The sequence below is a fragment of the Microtus oregoni genome, unplaced genomic scaffold (assembly GCF_018167655.1).
Source record: "Microtus oregoni isolate MIOR12 unplaced genomic scaffold, Mior012 000013F_ref0000133, whole genome shotgun sequence".
Lineage (NCBI taxonomy): Eukaryota > Metazoa > Chordata > Mammalia > Rodentia > Cricetidae > Microtus > Microtus oregoni.
In genome coordinates, this window is record NW_024543072.1 from 35710734 (window position 1) to 35727475 (window position 16742).

A 16742-nucleotide genomic window follows, 5' to 3' on the forward strand; every position below is an offset into this window, starting at 1 on the left:
TCTCTTTAGAAATCAGGAAGTACCCCTGAGTAGTGACCAAGAGAATCAGAAACCCTGTGGTTATGTCAGCACATTCTGGCCAAGTGCCAGAACCATTCTAGAATGGAATCTTTGAAACATTCGGTTGCCATGACAGGTGTCAACATTTCCAAGAAATCTTGCTGATAACTATTCAAAGTACTTTACCTTCGTGTGACAGGATTTCTCTTCACTGCTTTGTGTCATCAGAAATTACAGAGAAATTGTAGACAAGTAAGTGGTAGTTTCATTATGTCTGTATGCAGTCAAAGGCCTGCTTTTCCTGTTTCTCCTTCTCCTGGTTTGTACTTGTTGTTATTGTTGTTTTATTAAAAGAAAAAAAAAAACAACTACAGATAAGTTAGGAAATTACTTCGCCAGAGACTCATGGCAGAAAAGTCTCACAGTCTGCAGTGTGGAAGCTGGAAACCCAGGAACTCAATGGCACAGAGTGGTGTTTGAGATCCTGAGAGCCGGAGAACTGAGAACATTGCAGTCAATTCTAAAGGTGTGAGACCAAGAGCGTTGGGGGTAGGAGAAAATGAGTGTCCTGGCTAAACCGCCAGACAGAAAACAAACTGAGCACTTGGTGGTTGCTGTACTCTCTGCGGTCCTCAACAGGCTGGGTGATGCCCGCCCACACTAGCAACAGCTGCCTGCTTGCTACAGTTCACCAACTGAAATGGCAGTCTCTGGCTTCCAGAGACACTCTCACTGGCATGCCTAGCTAAGACTCCAATAACTAAGGGAAGTTGGCACACAAAATCCACCATTAAGAAATCTACTTATCTTCTGTCTTAGATCATTTATCTTCTACTTTGCATACATTGGGGGCCCTTGGATTGACTTGTAACTTCACCAGCTATCATCAGGTGCCCCCAGGAAAAAAAATGTCTTCCCTAAACAGTTACATTCTAAAATTTTGTTTCTCTTCAGAAAACATTTTTCCCTCACTAATGCTAGATTTCATTAAATTCATCAGGTAACGGCAAACTCAAGAGACTAGATAGTTTAATAAAAGAGCTTAAATAGGGTAGTACATCAGGAATGGCGGTACACCACTAGGCATGGCAGTACATTAGGCATGGCGGTACACTAGGCATGGCGGTACACTAGGTATGGCGATACATGCCTGCACTTGGGAAGCTGAGACAAAAGGGTTACAAGTTCGGTACCAGTGTAAGCTGACAGAGAGACCCACTTTCAAAAACATGAAGGAAAATATAGGTCATCATTTATTAAAATAAACCACACATAAATACAGGATAGTAAAACTTATATCATGGAGTAAATTCTAGAACTTTCCTAGAACTTCATGTGGAAATTTTGAGAAAGAAAATTCCACTAAAGCAAAGCCTTGACCTACCACTAATTTCCTTTCATGAAACATGGAATATTTAGAAAGAAAAATATGCATGTTTTCCTGTTACGTGAAGTAGCAGTGGATTTGAGAGTGAAATGACATGTCAGAAATGAGACTTTATCCACACCGAGGTCCATGGCTACTGTATGCAAATGATGCCTTTGTCTCAAGTGATGGGAACAGTGAGGAAAAGATGTCAACCTTAGAGAATGGAATGAAATGTACTCATGGTTTGATGACAGACTATGGGAATCAAGTGAGACTGGGCTAAACAGAAAACCACGGACAAGTTACTGAGACAGAGAATGGGCAACGGAAGGTCAATTCTACAGTCATTCTAGGGCTGTCAGCAAACTAGCAGGCAGAGAGGAAAGCTCAAGGTTCTGGAATAAGTCTAGCCACCCATCAGTGGATGGACAGCATTGTTCAGTCATAAAGAATTACGTCATTCACAGAACAGTCTGTAGGACTAGCAAGCATCATGTGGAGCAAAGCAGGGCAGATTCAGAAGACAAATATCTCACGTGCTCTCTCGGGAGCAGAATATGGACTTTAAGACATAAAAGAGAGGGGACGATTGCAAAGAGAAAGACTAGCTTCAGGAGAGGCAGAAGAGAGTGGGCACCATGCGGTGAAGATAATGAAAACATGTTGTACATTTGCATTGACCACCGTAATGAAACCCCTTATTTGGTACAATTGAGATATGCTAATCAAAAGTAAACTATCAAATGCACATATTTACTTCTGGTCTGAAGTGATCCTCCATGAGGCAAAGCATTTGATGCATGAGTGCCCCACCTTCACTGCAAATGTGAAATGCAGGATAGAAACAGAGACTTCACTAAAAAAGGAGAAGTAACAAATGCCAAATAAATAACTGGGAACATATTGTTAAAGAGTAAGTAAGCAAGATCTTTACATTTAATGAATGGACTTTATCCGTGTAAAGTGAGCTTCAAAGTAGAGACTGAAGAATTTAGAGAACAAATATTGCAGCTTGGAGAAGTAGAGGAAAAACCAGAATAAGGACCATGTTAGAAACAGAACTAAGGAAACTGCCAGAAAGATACTAAACATGCAGGAAAGGCCAGGAAGAGCTAAAAGGACCTGAAGAATTGGACATACACACACACACACACACACACACACACACACACACACACACTAATCAGCAATACACAAGTCAAGATACTTAACTAAAATCTGCCTTGAATGATCGATCACAAATTTCACTGTCCCTCTAGAGACCTTAAAACCATCAGTGGTGACCTATATCCTCTTAAAGTTACATTCTAAAAGATAAATAATTCTTTGAAATCCAGGGCAAAGTTCTACACAGAAGGAAGGAAAAAGTGAGTCAACCTTTGCATCTTCCCGAGCAGAGCTAGGTGGCAATGGAGCAACATCTAAGAAAACCTCATGGAAAACACAGTAGCCCAAGAGTGTCATCAACAGCCAACGCCTTATTCAGTAAGGTGTAGCAAACAGTTGTAAACATGAGAAGAATGCAAGGGATGTAATTATCAGGAGCTCTTCAATAAATGAATAGAAAATGAATTTTGACCCAGCAAGAAGCGACCAGAGAAAGCCTAGTTCTGTACTAGGGTTTACTCAAATACAGAGCTAAAGCACAGAAAAAGACAATAATACCATCAGCAAAATGTGTGTAAATGTTACATAATGATTGCTTCATGCTAGCACTTAGAGATGATTATTAATCAAGTAATACAATACAAACACAAAGGCATAGAGATTTTATTAAGTAACAGTCAAATAATTTATGAGGAGTGAGAAAGGGGAGAAAATAGAAGTGGGAAAATTTTATATTTCTCCTACTTGGGAAGTAACAAGTTCCATCTAAAGTTTAAAAGAATAAAAAGTAACTCAATTAATCATTATTTCAAAAATATAGAGCCTTCATATTAAAAAAGTACATGAACACTGTCTGTGAGTTGGCCTCTGTCCCTTCTCTGCCTGTCTGCCTATCTGTCTCAGTGTCTCTCTGTCTCAATGTCTATCTGCCTGCCTGTCTCTTTCTCTCTCTCTGTCTCTCTCTTGCACACACACACACACACACACACACACACACACACACACACAATGTGAAAATGTAATAAAAGATTTAAAAACAACAACAAAACCTAACTTAAACTGTGGCGACATTCCCCTGCGTTGATAAATGGTTATGGACTGGTGTAGTAATAGGAGCGGTGGGGCTGCGTCCCTAGCACCCCGGCCGCCTGCTAGCTTATGCCCCAAAATAATTACACAGACACTGTATTCTTTTAAACACTGCTTGGCCCATTAGCTCTAGCCCTTACTGGCTAATTCTCATATCCCGATCAACCCATCTCTAATAAACTGTGTAGCACAGGTCTTACCGGGAAAGATTCAGCATGTCTGACCTGTTGGCTTGCTTCATCGCGTGTGTCTGCCTGGGAGAGGGGAGCATGGTGTCTCTGAGCTCACTTCCTCTTCCTCCCAGCATTCTGTTCTGTTTACTCCACCCACCTATGTTCTAACCAATAAAATGGGCCAAGGCAGTTTGTTTATTACCAATGACCTTCCTCCATCAGATTGGATAGCATTAAGAGACATAAATCTGTTTAAATTATAACTAAATCCCAGCAATACAGTTTATAGTGGTAGCAGCTACAAATGGAATCTTTCCAAAGGTTGAAAAGAAAAAAGGGGAAATTCCTACTGGGAAGAGAACAGGAAGAAGAAGGCCAGTGGACTTCGAGGTGGTGGATATGGATTCGTTGCTGCTGCTGTTATTGTTTTACAAAGAATCACAAACTGAGAAAGTACAATTTGTAATGAATACAATGAAAAGCCTGTCTGTAAAAAGAATTTAAAGACAAACCTCAATGTTGCTGGTCCCGGTAATCCTGCCTCATAAAATTAAAGATTAGAACTAAGTCTCTGAATGTACTAGCTTTTCTTTTCATTACTCATTAAGACTAAGGGGTTTCACAGCTATAATGAAGGGCAATGGGAAATCGTCTTTGAATTAATCTAAAGAGAGAGTATCCAAGTGGGCCCAAGTTAACCTCACAAGCCCTGTAATTCTTGCTCTAGTCTGTTGAAAACAAGACAGTGTTGGAGGCCCATGGCATGGCATGGTCTTTATGATGGGGAACGGGAGCCACAGCCACCAGAGAACAAGGTGCAGGCCTGAGGGGCCTGAGAAGTGAGTTATACCAATAACCTATGTGAGCTTGGAAGAGGATGTCCACCCAGCTTGATGAGACAGCAGTCCTGGCTCCCATTGTTGTCTGGGAAAGAGGAACCCTAAGCAGAGGGCATGAAGAGCCCATGCTTAGTTTTGGACCCAGAGAAACTGAAGTGACTAAGGGTTGGTGTTCGTTAGGAAACTGAGTGTGCGGTGCTTGCAGACCTAAGATGGAAATTAATGTACGTGTCACGTCTTATAACAATGTAGTGTCAAATGGACAGAGTAATACCCAACGAGCAGAAAGGCCCCGCTTGTGTATTAATGCCCTGCACTCTCTTGCAGCATCATTGGAAGACTCTAACTCACCTGGCAGCATGGTACAAGAAATTTCAAGTACAAGTAAGGCTTTGGGGCTTGAACTACTGGGATAGAAGAACTATTGGGATGGAGGGTCTGAACTATTGGGATACTGGTGTGTGTGTGTCTGTGTGTGTGGTGGTAATGTGTATGTGTCTGTGTACGTGTGTGGTGTGAATATGTGTGTGGCTATGTGTGTGTGTGTGTGTCTGTATATGTGTGTGTGTTTTCTATGTATGTCTGTGTGTGTGTGTGGCTATATGTGTGTGTGGTATGTGTCTATATATGTGTGTGTGTTTTCTATGTATGTCTGTGTGTATGTGTGTGGCTATATGTGTGCGTGTGGTATGTGTCTGTATATGTGTGTGTTTTATATGTATGTCTGTGTGTGTGTGTGGCTATATGTGTGTGCGGTATGTGTCTGTATATGTGTGTGTGTTTTCTATGTATGTCTTTGTGTTTGAGTGGTGTGTATGCATCTATCTCTGTGGTGTGTGTCTCTCTGTATGTGGATGTACAGTATATTTTATACGTATTTGTGTGTGGTATGTGTATGTATGTGGTTGTGTGTGTGTGTGTGTATGTGTAAGATACAGACAGGGAGATTCAGATATTGAACCCTACCATGAACACAAGCAATCTGCTTTTATTGCCCAATAAGATATTCATAGCACTTGCAGTTCACTATATGATAGTATAAATTCCTTAAGAAGAGAAGTAATACAAGTTTTCCCTGATCATATGCAAAAACTAGAAGTGGACAACATATATATATATATATATATATATATATATATATATATATATATATATAAAATGTGTTTGATGTATTGAGTGATATCTACACAGAAAACTATTTTCTGTTCACAATTTTAAGAGATCAATGACATATCTGTTGCATTCATAATAGTCAACAAGAGTAGATGGAAGCATTATCAGGAAATGTTGCCACAATGAAAATGATCATGGATGTTTTCTTTTTATAAAAATTAATGCTGAGGGGGCTGGAGAGATGCCTCAGAGGTTAAGAGCACTAGCTGCTCTTCCAGAGGTCCGGAGTTCAATTCCCAGCAACCACATGGTGGCTCACAACCATCTATAATGAGATCTTGTGCCTCTTCTGGTGTATATATGTTAACAGAACATTGTATGCATAATAAATAAATCTTTAAAAAAATTAATGCTGAGATTAGAATCATAGTTTGGATCATAGGCTTCTGCACACCCTCTGCCTGGAATAAATGCCACTTAGTTCTGACACATTGCTTTTCCATGTGACAATCTAGCATTTACTAATTTCTGTTAAGTGTTGCTATGGAATACACATAATGGATTTATCTGTGGGGTGTGTTTATGTGTGTGTCTGTGTGTGCATCTGTATGTGTGTGGTCTTACCATCCAAGTGGGTACAACTTCAGTTTTAGAGATAAGATCTATGATGACAAGAGAATCACGCCAACCCTTACACACCCTCTCCTCTGTCTGCCTAGTGACTCGTCTCCAGACCCTGCAGGCCATTATGAAGTGGCGCCAAGTGGTATGTGATATTCTAGGACATTCCTTAATGCATCAGAAGTCTCCTCCTCGGAGAAAACTCACACTCACTGTCTCTATTACAAATATGTTGAAATTAATACTTCATTTGCATAGGTAGATGAAGACAGCTTGGTGGGGAACTAGCGTTTACATTATCCTCCACTATAGCATTATGTTCTCCATCACTCTCCTGCACATCTGCAAATGACCTTCAGCACCAATCCTAAAGAGTCTAACCCAAGCCTACTGATTCTCCACCCACCACCACAGCCTGATGGCTCTCCAAGTCTCTGCACTCCGGATACCGGATACCGTTACTGTGGAAATCACCAAACCGCAGTCCCTCCCTCCCAGCTTCAGTTCACATGACATCATCTCTCTGTTCAGGTGTCATCCTGCTTTGCATCTCTTTTTCTATTTATCTTCTGTGATTTTAGTCCTAGGCCTTTGGACACTTTTCTTGTCCTTCACAAGGTATGTGTAAAATACTGGCTGTATTAATGAGCATTCATCCATCAGCTTAAAAAAAAAAAACATGGATTGAACTATTGAACTTTTAACAAACTCTATCACCGTTTTAGTCCCGATATTTAAGTCAAAATTAGTACAAGGAACACCACCACAATAAAATGTGTAATCTTTCAGGAATGGGCCAGTATAGTTATTAAAACTTTCATGCATAGTTTCATTATGATCCTAGGTATAAAAATATCACTGATAATTAAAGTTAAAGGACTGGTGACAGCTGATGGATGAGTTTAATGTCGCTATGACATGAAATTATTTGCCAACATTCCCAACTCAAAGGGTGAAAAAAGGAAATTATTGGCATTTTATTCATCCACTCATCCATTCATTTATTCAAAAGGAGCTTTAAAGTACCTGGGACATGTCCAATATGACGCTGCAGCTTTGAGAGGTAGCACAAAATGAAATTCAGAGACTAGTTTTAAATTGCTCAGAGTCCAACAGAGAAGTGATTTAAGTTACTGCTAAGAAATGTCAGTAGCTTATAAAGAAGGTACAGCAGGTTCAAAGAGATGCTTGGGGGGTCCTTCCAATTTACCTGTGTTTAGAGAAGACTTAAATGGATGTTTCAGGACGGCAAATATTCCAGTTGAAATCAAAGTGCATCCCAGGAAGAAGATGGAGCACAGATATACAAGAAAGCAAAGAACAGAACATGCATGACAATGCCCAAAGGGAATGACTTTCTCATGGACAGAGATTTACCTGCTACTGCTCCTCTTACCACTTACTGGAGCAGAAGTGAGGACCAACGGAAGGGAGATAAGATATTTTGTCCTGAATGAAAAAAGAAAGACGAAAGAAAGAAGCAGGCAAGGAAAGAATAGCGGGTAGGGGGAAGGAAGGAAAAATGCCCTCAGTTTTAGAGGTACAGCTTCAGATTAGGAAGAAAGGGAATGAGAGAGAGAAAGACAGAGAGATTGAGACAGAGGGAGTCACAGAGAGACAGAGCAACCTTACCCATTCAAGCAACAACTTCAGCTAATACACAGGAGACACTCAAGGCATGCTAGTTAGCATCTCTGAATGCTTAAGATGAGCAAACATTCACGCCTCATAACAGCCCTGTAGGGGAAGTGCTAAATTATTCCCACTTTGAAAAGAAGCAAAAATTGGCAGAAGGTGACTTTCCTGTGGTGACATAATTCTTAAGTGATAGAGCCATAAGAAAACTCTAAGTCTGGTGGTAAAGACAGTAGCCTAGTGCCAAGGCTGTTGGCACTAAAAACAAAACATTCTGAAATCTCAGTTTCACTTCATTGATATTTTGTGGGGAGGATGGTGTTTTCAAATCTCCTCCATCATCGCTTTGCAATGTGTTGATACCTGACTGAACTTCAGTTACCTAGCTAACATTTCCATAGGTTAACCCTATACCGAATAGATTGCACTCAGCTTTTCAGTGGTATATAGACACACACCTGGTAAAGAGCATCCCATACAAAGATAGTCTGAAATGTTATAAAAGCAGAATGGCTGGCTGTAAAAAGCCGCCAACACTGTGGCTGACTCACAGAACTTCTAGTTTTAATCCTATAAATTCTTACCATCTGATCTGCTTTTTTCATTCTCTGTAAAAGGGAGACCTGACCATGGTGTTGGGAATATCACTGTTCTGTAATTCTTGATTCATCGGCTTTTGTTTTTTTCTGTGGTCCTTAGGAGTTTGAAGCTGAAATGCTAATGGATGCATACTCAGGCCTGTTAAGTGGTCAATCCATTATCTTGTCCATAAACTCTAGGTATGTAAGCTATAATGATCCCTGATTTCACTAACTAAATATCTTGCAAGTGTTACAGATTTAAAACATAATAAACCCTTAATCATTCTCCATTCACCAGTTCCAGCAAGCACTGTTTACTTTTTAGGGTCTCTCTTAGAGTTTCTGGATTTTATTGAAAATCAGATATTGTTTGGTTGATGGTGAACAGGTTTCTTTTGCAATCAACTTGAAGATGCACACAATATAAGAAATAATGACGTGTGTAAAACATAGTATCACTGGCTAGGAAAATGTGGTAATAATACTGCCCAATTATCTGAAGCACACTGTGGGATTTATGGATTTGGCTGGGCATGTAATCAGTCTATAACTTTATTTCTAGGTAAATAGATTCTGATTTCTAAATAACTGTATACTATATTTTCAAAGAGCATCATTTTATATATTTAATGCACTATTGTTAAGAGAATATCAAAACCTACATGTCACATAAAGCCCAAAACTGTACATTTTATGCTAAGAAAACTCCAACTGAGTTAGGTCACATTTGAAACCTCACTGACTCCATTATATTCCTTTTCCTTGTCAGTTTCGTTGATCCGCTGCTGCAGTTTGAGTCACAGTTGGGGATATTAGAGTTATCTTTCAGAAGTGTATTTTCCTTGCCAGATCTTAGCACAGTGCAAGCATTGGGGAGGAACTCCGAGAACGCCGAGGACCTGGAGGTAGGCTCTTCCTTCCTTGTCTAATGATAAGGCCTTGGCACACACCACAGCAAGCTCCACGGCTCACACCTGTGGGTTAGAATCTCCTGCTAGCGTTGTTGTTTGTCTTACTAACCCATATCCCTGACATCCTCACGACAATAAGGATTTAACAGATTGTGCAAGGTTTATAGGAACAGATGAGTGAAGATAGTTTGACTTAATTGGTTTAGCAAAGCAAAGGAGCTTGTAGGAGACTTCTGAAAGGCAGGATGGGGGCAGACGCAGAAAAATGTAGATACAGAGAAGCCTAAGATGAAGATCAGCAACATTTGTGGTTTCTATCTTGTCCACCTTGCTACATGGTGCATGGGAGCCATAAGCTGAAGCTGCAACTGATAGAAGTTGCTAATGAGCCATAGAAGATGCTCATGAGGGATTGAAGATGCTAGTGAGTCAGGTCTTAGCAGCAGAGCTGCCTCCTCTCCCTCCCCTCTCTCATCTTATGTTTACAGAGGAAACTAGGGCGCTTCAATTGCAAAGCTATACACATTTGGTAAAATATTTTTCAAGGTTGGCTGGCTAATTGCACATTTCTGTTCTGTTTTTCAGAATTTATATGAAAATATTTTCAACATGTATGGAGATACTCTTATTATTTTAGTGTCTAAAGATTTCTACAAGATACAGATCTTAAAGGTAAAAGCAAAGCAAATGGTTTTGTTACATTATAAACAGTCCAGCACGTTCTGTTTATTTCTAATTGGTCATATTCGTCTCTCCATCTAGTACTGGGAGGTTGGAATTTTTCTCTAGACTTTTGATGGTGTGAAATAACTCACAGAGTTACCCTGTAGTGAAGAGGCGAGCAGGCCTGCTTTTCGTCCCACCCGGCTCCCGCATGACTAGCTTAGCCCTGGAAAAATAACAATACACAAACTGTATTCACTTACACTGCTTGGCCCATTAGCTCTAGCCTCTTACTGGCTAACTCTCACATCTTGATAAACCCATTTATATTAATATGTGTAGCACCACGAGGTGGTAGCTTACCGGGAAGAATCAGCATGTCTGACCTGGCAGCTGGCTCCATGGCGTCTGCCTCACTTCCCTTCTTCCCAGTATTCTGTTCTGTCTACTCCACCTACCTATGTTCTGACCTATCAGGCCAAACAGTTTATTTATTAATTAACCAATGAAAGCAACAGATAGACAGATGACCCTCCTCCATCATTACCCATTTCCTTTATTTGAGTTATTAAAAGATTAAATTTTAGGAAATGGTGTTAATGGCTACTGAAAAGTTGTGTCTTCTGTGGAAGTACGTGGAAGTTGGGGGGTGGAAAGGAACAGTGTTGGTATTAGCTTGAGTCTAAATAACAATGGTGACTCTGTGGGGAGACCTGTTTGCCTCCTGCCCCACCACTGCTGGATTTAAGGACTGTGTCATAGTTTGATTTCTGTAGCTGTGATTAAACACTTTAGCAAATACAGCTTAAGAGAGAAAGGGGTTTATTTGACTTACAATTGAAAACTATAATCCACAATTGCAGAGAAGTCACCATGGCAGAAATTCAGACAGCAAAGAAGAATGATACCCCTGTGGTGCCTGCTTGCTAGGTTGTTTATGCTCAGCTAGCTTTCTCCATTTAAATAGACTAGGACCGTCCACCCAGGAAATAGTGCCAACACAGTGGGTTGGATCTTCCACTCTCCTGGCTGTGACCCAAGCAGGTCGAGGTGTGGTTCCATCCACATCTCTGGGAGGTATGAACCATAAATCTTAGCAGTGTCCTCATGGTGGTAGTTTTGCAGGCACACAGAACCCAAGATGCTGTCTCCAGAATATATAAATCAAGAGATGGAATAGTTCTCAAGTAAGTTGACATTTCTAGATCAGATGCAATTTCAGTACTCTCTTAAAGGTGAAATACAAATAATATACTTTTAAAGGGAAAATATGAACTTAAACAAAGAGGTAGCAAAACACCATAGTCTTATACAAGACATTTAATGACACCTTAAAGTTTGGATTATAGTGAATATTAGTAAATTAATAAAACACAAATGTGTCAATATAATAGTGAAAGTCATACAATAGTTGAAGGGTTGGGATCTTGGTGTAGATTTAGATAAAATGAGATCAAATATGGACTAATAAATAGATGCTGCTGCCTGCCTTGGTAAAGTTGGAAACTACAAAGATGAACCTTTCAAAAATGAAAATATTGTGGTTCTAAAATGGCCATCATGTTTCCAACAGGAAATGGCCATGTGGATAAATCAGAATAAACAGTACCTGCAAGTACGAGCCATGACGATCATCACCAGAGTGCTGATCTTTGCAGCCAAGAGAGTCAGGAAATATGTAAGTCACTGACTTCAGGAATGCTGTCAATTTGAGACTGAGTTTGTAGAGGGCTGTGTTGTAAGAGACAGCTTGTTCATTTCCTGGCCACCCAGACTCCCCAAATAATCAGACGGAAACTATATTATTTAAATCACTGTTTGGCCAATCACTTAAGTGTAATGATAGCTAGTTCTTACATCTAGTATTAAGCCATTTCCAGTATTTTATATTTTAGCATGAGGGTTGTGGCATACCAGCAAGGTTCCAGCATGTCTGCCTCTGGTGGAAGCTCCATGGCTTCTTCTTTTACTCTGCCTCCTTTCTCCCAGCATTCAGTTTAGTTTTCTCCACTTAGCTCTATTCTACCCTATCATGGACTCAAATTTTATTAACCAATAATATTCACAACATACAGAGGGGAATTCCCACATCAGGGCTGTTTTACAGGCCTTTGGGCTTGAGATCACTGATCCTGGCTTAGTATCAATGGGATGGTACACAGGGCTATCTAGAAAGTGGCAACACCCTACATAACTGTGACTCAGCTAAAGAAGTGTTTTTTTCAGTAATTGAGTAAACAGCATTTTACTTTATACACATACTATGAACATGCTAAAACCCTAGATTTTTGCTTTCTAGACTCTTGACCCAGCGTTATAGGTAATGTCACATACTTCTTCCTGTTTTCTAAAGTATTTTTAGACTTTTATTTTAAATGTATACAACTAATTGTAGAGCTGGGGAGTGGAGGGAATCTTGGCAAATGACATGGCTTGTAGAGTAACAATCCACATAAGGCAAGAAGGAAATCTGGTTCAACACTAGTTAGTTAGTTAGTTAGTTAGTTAGCTAGTTAGTTAGTTGATGTTGGTTCAAACTTCTACAGTCTGACCCCAAGCAGTTACTGCAAACATATTTATGTATAGCATGGTTTGGGGGGAAAAGTTTCCCTGTGTAATACAATCCCCTGTGCACAAGACAACACAATTCTATCAAAACTCAAAGTGCATGTCCTTTCTTCCAAGAAGATGGGTTCTAGAGCTAGGCTACCTGTGTTATCTTAAGGATCTGGTGTGGTCTTGATCACCAGATAGTGTAGAGGTCATTTAGGCTATTGGCCACATCCAGTACTGGTTGTGGGAGATAGGGGATACCCCTAGCCATACAGATAATGCAAAGATCACCCAGACTATTAGCCACCTCCCATCCTGCACATGGGAGCTTGTCCAGATGGTGTAGATTATTAGGCTACTAACCATCTTCATTTCTGATCTTCTGGATAGAAAAATAGGTTATGCATATTTTTCTTGAAAACATAAAACACCATGGGTGTTATTTTTTAAATTTTATTTTTTATTTTTTTTGAATTTTTGAGATTGGGTTTCTCCATAGCTTTTTGGTTCCTGTCCTGGAACTAGCTCTTGTAGACCAGGCTGGCCTCAAACTCACAGAGATCCGCCTGCCTCTGCCTCCCGAGTGCTGGGATTAAAGGCGTGCACCACCACCGCCCGGCTATTTATTATTTTTTAATATATGGGTGTTTTGCCTGCCTGTATGCCTACAGGCCAGAAGAGGGCATCAAATTCCATTATAGATGGTCATGAGCCACCATGTGGTTGTTGGGAATTGAACTCAGGACCTCTAGAAGAGTAGTCAGGGCTCTTAACCACTTAGCCACCTCTCCAGCCCCAGCCCCATGTGTTTAATATTCCAGGGTTTTGTAGTGCTGCTATCTGTGAGCACAAGGACCTTTGTGCTCCCAACAACTAATCCTTGAGTTGTCTACTGTTAACCACACTAAAGTCTACACCTTCCCTTAGTGCACTCTGTCCCTGTCAGTGTGATGTGCCCTGTCGAGCCACGTGTCGACTGCCTCATTTTGCTTTAACACAGTTGCCCTGTGTTTACTTACGGTTCTTCATCGGGCTTGTAAACACTGTGTCCCATTGATGTTTCAATACATGTAGTTTTATTTCACATTTCTGAATGTGACATGTGTCTAAAGGTTTCAGTTTGTTATGATTGATGTATCTTACTTTCTGGTTGATAATTATCAAGATGCATTTTGATTTTTCTACCTTAAATAAAGCATTCTGTGTAGGTCTGGATGTGTATCTGGACATGCTTAGTGGAGCAATTATTAGGAGAAAGATGCGAGTAGCTAAGGTTCATTAAAACATGATTTGTATTCTTAGAGTGTCCTTTTCCCTCGCAGCTTCACAAACACTGGGATATTAGCAGGCTTGGTTGTTGAGTTTCACATGGAAATTGAAGAGATGTCCCAATTGTCAAGCTTCCTGCTTTGACTACCTAATTGTCCTCGTTCTCAGAAACCTCACACTGTGGACATTTCCTTCTTGTGGATGCTTATCTCAGTGTCTCCTTTCCTAATTTACCTTCTAAGTCATTTCCAAATGGTCAAGGGTCTAGGTACGATAACTAGATGTCTCTGGCTGGTGAAGCTCTCGCAGGGTCGCGGTGCAGTTCTCAGCCTAAAGGCTGGTTGAGGTTAAAGAGATCTAATGTCAATCTCGCTGCATCCGTCCTTCGTTTGTCTTTGCATGTAAAACTTTTATATATGCTCTACTAATTGTTCGTTTAATTATTTGAATGAGGCTTAGGATTAAGAAAAGCTCGTTTCGCATTTATTTTCTGTGTTCCTAACACATGTTATCCACCCAGCAATGATTTGATGCCAGCTGTTTTAATCTGCAGTCTAATCACACGCTTCTCTCTGAATATATTGATAGATTCCATTAAGCCACACCCAGAGAGTAGGTCAGACATTTGGGAGTGGTCTCTGATGCTACCACTCCCTTTTCTCTCTCCGTTACTGCGGCATAGGACATGCTCCTTTGCTCACGGGACACTTCAGGTATGAAAAGATGTAACCACACACATTCAGGTGTGAGCGCGAAACCACACATTCATTGTTCCTTACAACAGATTGGGCAAGTCCAAATGGGATAACCTTAGTGAAATGGTCTGCAGTGGTCGCAAAAGGCCACCAGGTGGCAGCACATCAGCATTTTTCAGAGCGTTGCTAGAGATCCAGCTGCTTACTTAAGGACCTGAGGACATAAACCTCATTAAGCTAGCTTTAAAAAAAAAAAAAAAAAAGTCTTAGAAAAACGATTAAATCAATAAAATTTTTATAAAAACATATATAGAGCTATATTTATATTATATATTTATATATAAAACATTTATATATTTATAATAGTTACATTCATTTAACAACATAATCCAAACTACTGTTAATAAATAAAACCTAGGCTTCTGACAGGTCTAACGTGTCTCTCTGAGTATCTGGAACAAGAGTATTTGTCTTTTTTCTAATTATGTGTAACTATATACTCTGTGCTATGGTATTGTCCAGGTACTAGATGGAGACTTTTCCTCTATAAAGCACTCTTGCCCAGGTAGACGACTGAAGAATCCTGACTACCACTTGTGTCTTGTTAAAAATACTTTTTAAAGTGATGATTCCCCTCACATGACCATGTAGCCATTAGAGCCGAAAAGCACCTCTGCACTCCACGAATTCCCTGTTCATTCAGTTAAAGGTGGCCACATTTTACAGGCAGAAACAGCTAAGCTAGGAATGTCATACTGGGCCACTAATAGAAAGAAGGCTCCCATCTTTATTCATCTGGCACATTTAAAGATGAATGCCAGGCAGTGGTGGCACATGCCTTTAGTCCCAGAACTCATGAGGCAAAGGTAGGAAGATCTCTATGAGTTCAAGGCCAGCCTGGTCTACAGAATATGTTCGAAAACAGCCAGGAGACACAGAGACACAGAGAAACACTGTTTCAAAACAAAACAAACAACAACAACAAAAAAAAAAAAAACCGGGTAGTAGTGGTGCATGCCTCTAGCCTTTGGGAAGCAGAAGCAGGTGGATCTCAGTGAATTCAAGGCCACTCTGGGTTACAAAGTAAGTTCCAGGACAGCTTATTACACAGAGAAAGCCTGTCTTGAAAAGCCAAAAAACAAAAAAAGGGGGGGGGGGGACCTGAGAGACAGCTCCGGGGTTAAGGGCACTGACTGTTCCTCCAGAGGTCCTGAGTTCAATTCTCAGTACCCACATGGTGGTTCACAACCATCTATAGTGGGATCTGCTGCCCTCTTCTGGCATAAAGGCATACATGCAGATAGGGCTTTTACTAGTGAACTTCCAGAAGGCAGAGCAAAGATAAGCAATACCCCTTACAGAGAAGCTCAGGGGTAGCAGCCATGGGCACTGGGATTGTACAGGTGTAAAAGGCACCAGGGGAGTCTACAGCCAAGAAAACAGAGGGACAATGAAATGTATGTGTTAATTGAAAGGATTAATTGAAAATTTATACTAAAGACTCAGTGTCCCTGTCTTTAACATAAGCTGAAGCTCGCTGGTGGGCACATGCGAGGACTTCCTTTCCCCTGAAAACCTTCGCTAAGCATTCTGTGGATGGGACAGCCTTACCCATTCCAAAGCAAAAGGTGATGAGCCTTGCTTCCAATCAATCCCCACCATGAGCATTATTACAGTCATTTCCCCCATTTTATACTTTTTTGACAATTTCACACACGTGTACAATGATATATATATATATATATATATATATATATATATATATATATATATGCCCCTGTGATGCCCTTACCATGCTCCCCTCTTGCTCACCTCCTTCCACATTGGTCTCCCTCCCATCTTCATACTTTATCATTTTGCTCAAGTCCTGTACAGGAAGCCAAAGCTACCTTTTTCATGATTGCGATCACAGCCTATCCAGAAAATAGTATTTCTAAGCAATCTTCCCTGTCCTCTGGGTCTTATAATCATTTCTCTTTATCTCCCGAGAGTCTTGGAACTTTGAACAGGGTGGAGAGAGGATGGAGATGTGTTGTTCAGGGCTGGGTTCTCAGTGGTCACTGTTCTTGGCACTCTGACCAGCTAAGGTCTCCTGTTGACCGTGGCCTGCTGCAAAGAGCAGCT

At 40.5% G+C, this 16742-nt stretch overlaps 1 protein-coding gene across 1 annotated transcript in view; it reads left to right on the top strand.

Moving 5' to 3' along the window:
- The first annotated feature begins 4936 nt into the window (after positions 1–4936).
- Positions 4937–16742, top strand: part of Mroh9 (maestro heat like repeat family member 9) — a 57453-nt gene continuing 45647 nt past the window's right edge. The window contains exons 1-6 of the mRNA XM_041662447.1: positions 4937–4961; positions 6410–6456; positions 8646–8725; positions 9297–9432; positions 10024–10110; positions 11675–11779. Coding sequence (XP_041518381.1) covers positions 4937–4961; positions 6410–6456; positions 8646–8725; positions 9297–9432; positions 10024–10110; positions 11675–11779 — 480 coding nt within the window. The remainder of the gene's footprint in view (positions 4962–6409; positions 6457–8645; positions 8726–9296; positions 9433–10023; positions 10111–11674; positions 11780–16742) is intronic.